Here is a 3,341-nt window from a genome sequence, read left to right on the forward strand (position 1 = left end):
AACTCTTTAATCAAAGAACTAGAGCAGTGTTTTTTAACTATAAGTCATGATTCATCATGAAATCACTTTATTGGGTTGTGACCAACATTGAAAAAAAAAAGTGGAATAAAATAAGATAGGATAGAAAATAAAATATCAGAACACACCATACGTAGTAAAGGTAAGTATTGTTTTGTGAACTTGTTTTAGGTGTATAAGTGTGTGTATGTAAATACATACATACATACATACGTCATATACACACAGTCTATATATACATATATAACACCTATATACGTACATGTATTTGCCGGATCACATAGGTTTGCCATTCTTCCCCTGGCCAATGAAGTTTTTATTTGAATTTCTATCTGTAAAATTGGGACAGGAATACTCCCCCAACTCATTTCAAAGAAATTACTAAGTGTCTCCTTTATAATAGTGTGCAAATAAATGATATTTTTATTGAAAATTAGCAGTTTATCCTATAACCATAAGAAATAACTAATATTTTGAAAAAGGAAAAGAACGTCTTCAAGTGGTGAAATTGGTTTATTTTTGTATTCTTTATTTTTATCTTTATTTTCTGTTATCTATAATGAGAATTCATTGTCTTATAATGAAAAAAATACTGATATATCTTTAAAACCCACCAAACCCTCAATGTTCTATACATTGAAGAGGAAACCAGTTTTACCACAAAGACCTTAGAAAGAAAAAGAGCAAACATTACAAAACTACAGAACAATCTCTAAAAGCAAAGTATTCTTTTGGTGGTTTTGTTATGTTGATCTTGGCCTAATTATACAGTAAGTTCCTAGTCTGGGGCCATTTTCTGCTGTTTCCAGCCAGTAAAAAAAAAAAAAAGTTTAAGTAGGTTCAATCTGTGTCACTCCATGAATGTTAGCCCAGCAGGGAGCTATAGTAAATTTCTGTTTGACTTGGGCTTTTCTTGGCAGGAATAATCTCTCCAGATGCCCTTGCTGGTAAAGGCAGCAACTTGAAAATGTTTTCAGGATAGTTAGACCCAGGTAATGCTGAAGGGAGGATTAACAAGACACCAGCATTGGTTGACTTTGCAAAATTTGTTGTGGCCCCTTGAGTCATACCTACTAATTATTGAATCCAACTAAATATGTTGTTTGAGGCAGGCAGCAAAAGCTAAATAAGTAAAAAAACTATCGTATCACCCATACCCCACTTCCAAAGTTTTCTCCCCCAATGTTCATTTGCTTTGAGAAATTTTTATTCCAGTCACTCTGTTAAATGTCCTACTTAATACTCCAAACTGACTGGGATGGTGCATTGAGAACAATATTGATAGCAATCATAACAATAAAAAGTTGTTAGTTTTTTTAAAGCACAGACTACATATGAGGAACTATGCTAAGTGTTTTCCATATATCATCTCATTTTCTTCACCTTCCAGTTGCCGTCAAGTTTATTCCAGCTCACGGCGACCACATGTGTGTCAGAGTAGAACTGTACTCCATACAGTTTTCATGGCTATGACCTTCTGAAAACAGATCACCAGGCCTTTTTTCAAAGGCACTTCTGGATTGGGTTTAAACAACCAACATTTTGGTTAGCAGTTGAGCTCTTAACCATGTGTACCACCCAGCTTTGCCAATAATCTCATTTAGTGCTCACCACAATCTATGAGGCACTTATAAAATGCCCATTTCACAGATAAGGACACTAAGGCTCAGGGAAGGAAGGAAGTGTGGCACAAGCTATGTGCCATGCTAAGGAGTTAAGACCTTGAAGATTTTTGTCAGGGAAGTCACTTGTATCTGCTTTAAAAAGATAATTTGGGTGATAGTGCATAAGGTGAAAAAACCAAACGGTCAGAGATTAAATACAGGCATATGTACATTATGTATCAGCTAACATATAACTCTAAGGAAAATCAGTCTTTACTAAACCAAACCTCCCTTAAGTATTTTTTTTTTTTTTGCATGAAATTCTGGAGATTTTTCTCATATGAAACTGTAACTATTAGCACTATTTCTTTGCTCTATTATTAAGAAATATTTTTAAACATACTGCAGCTTGATTTATTTTATTTATTTAGCATATGAAGGCTAATGTAAACATGAGAAGATTCTTTCAGAGTTGGATTGAAAGTGAAAAAAAGAAGTTACATAGCAAACGTATAGATCTAGGCAGCTAGTAGCTAATTCCCCAAAAGCTTCCTGATTATTTTCTTATACATTGGGGCCTGCGGGTCTAGGCAAATCTTCCTCCCATTCTTCAACGTGGCTCTGCCAGGGAAGAGAAAAGAAGAGAAAATTTCAGTCCTTGGGCTTGAAGAGGGGATTAGATCTAGGTAGGGATGGGCAGAGGGGGCAGAGGGTGGGCAGGGATGCAGCAGTGCAAAGACTCACATCATTTGGGCCTTGGGGCAGTGGAGTCCAGACTTGATCATTTCCAGGCTGGTGACGTGCTTGGGATGGACTGTGGAGGTGGTCTTCACACACATGCAATGTAGGTCTGAGTCTTCTTCTGCGGGGTCAGCTATAGAAGAGGGAGGGGGTAATGGTGCAGGGATGAGGGAAGGAGTGGTAACTCCACAAGTGGTTAAGAGTACCTTAAGAATCTTTTCCACTGTGTTTGAAATTTATTCCCTTATCCACAAATCATACCTTTCTCAGAAAGGAGTTATATTGACTGAAGGTAAAATGCACTTAGCGCTTGGCACAGTGCCTGCCCATTTGGCAAGCCTCAATGAAGTATAGTTCTATGCTGACTCCTCTCCAGCCTGGGAATTCCCAGACCCTTTCACCACCGCCCTCGTCCCTCCCCGCCTTACTTTTGTTCTTACCACTGGCGCTGGCAAACGCAACCACGGCTGGCAGGAGCAGCAGCCCTAGGAGCAGCAGCCCTGGGCTGGGCTGGGCGTGCCAGGTGCCAGAGCTCCTTTGGTGGCTCATGTTGCGGAGGTTTCACCAGAATCTGAGTGCTGAGGGGAAGTCAAGGCAGGGGACTCTGCAGGCTAGTGGCTCCAGGCGTGTTTTATCCTCGCTATCAGTCCAGTCCGGAAGCCTGGGGTGGAGGGTGGAGGGTGGAGACCTGCGGTGCAGAATTGGAAACACTTCTGAAACATAGTTGGGCTCTGGCCAGCCAAGATTAAAAGAAAAAAAAAAAAAAAAAGACTAAAGTTCTGCTGCCTTGCCTGGGAGCTCCTAGCAGGATCTTTACCCTCAGCCCCAACACAGATACAGGCACATTTAGGAGGCAGAAACAGCACTTTAACTAAGATGTGTGCTTTCTGTGTTATGTATAGTGGTAAAGTTCTCCATGGTCATCATGCTGCAAATTACACTGCATATACTTTCAGGACTGAGACATTTTCTGTTGCC

General features: G+C 39.8%; 1 protein-coding gene across 1 annotated transcript; it reads right to left on the reverse strand.

The window, feature by feature from the left end:
- Positions 1–516: 516 nt before the first annotated feature.
- On the reverse strand, positions 517–2,988 carry LOC101346937 (platelet factor 4). Its single transcript, XM_004383349.2, has 3 exons — positions 2,804–2,988; positions 2,367–2,496; positions 517–2,243 (listed from the first exon to the last, which is right to left on the reverse strand). Exons 1-3 carry the CDS (start codon positions 2,910–2,912, stop codon positions 2,156–2,158), a joined length of 327 nt encoding a protein of 108 aa, XP_004383406.1. The 5' UTR covers positions 2,913–2,988; the 3' UTR covers positions 517–2,155.
- Between the last annotated feature and the right edge of the window lie 353 nt (positions 2,989–3,341).

Source organism: Trichechus manatus, unplaced genomic scaffold, assembly GCF_000243295.1.
Source record: "Trichechus manatus latirostris isolate Lorelei unplaced genomic scaffold, TriManLat1.0 scaffold00108, whole genome shotgun sequence".
NCBI classification, from domain to species: domain Eukaryota; kingdom Metazoa; phylum Chordata; class Mammalia; order Sirenia; family Trichechidae; genus Trichechus; species Trichechus manatus.

Bases quoted from the DNA above. Each gene is read 5' to 3' on its own strand.
- LOC101346937 (XM_004383349.2), bottom strand. From the start codon at position 2,912: ATGAGCCACCAAAGGAGCTCTGGCACCTGGCACGCCCAGCCCAGCCCA. The intron at 2,497-2,803 runs GTAAGAACAAAA...CCTCTTCTATAG, and splicing joins TGCGTTTGCCAGCGCCAGTG to CTGACCCCGCAGAAGAAGAC. The intron at 2,244-2,366 runs GTGAGTCTTTGC...CTTCCCTGGCAG, and splicing joins TGCCCCAAGGCCCAAATGAT to AGCCACGTTGAAGAATGGGA.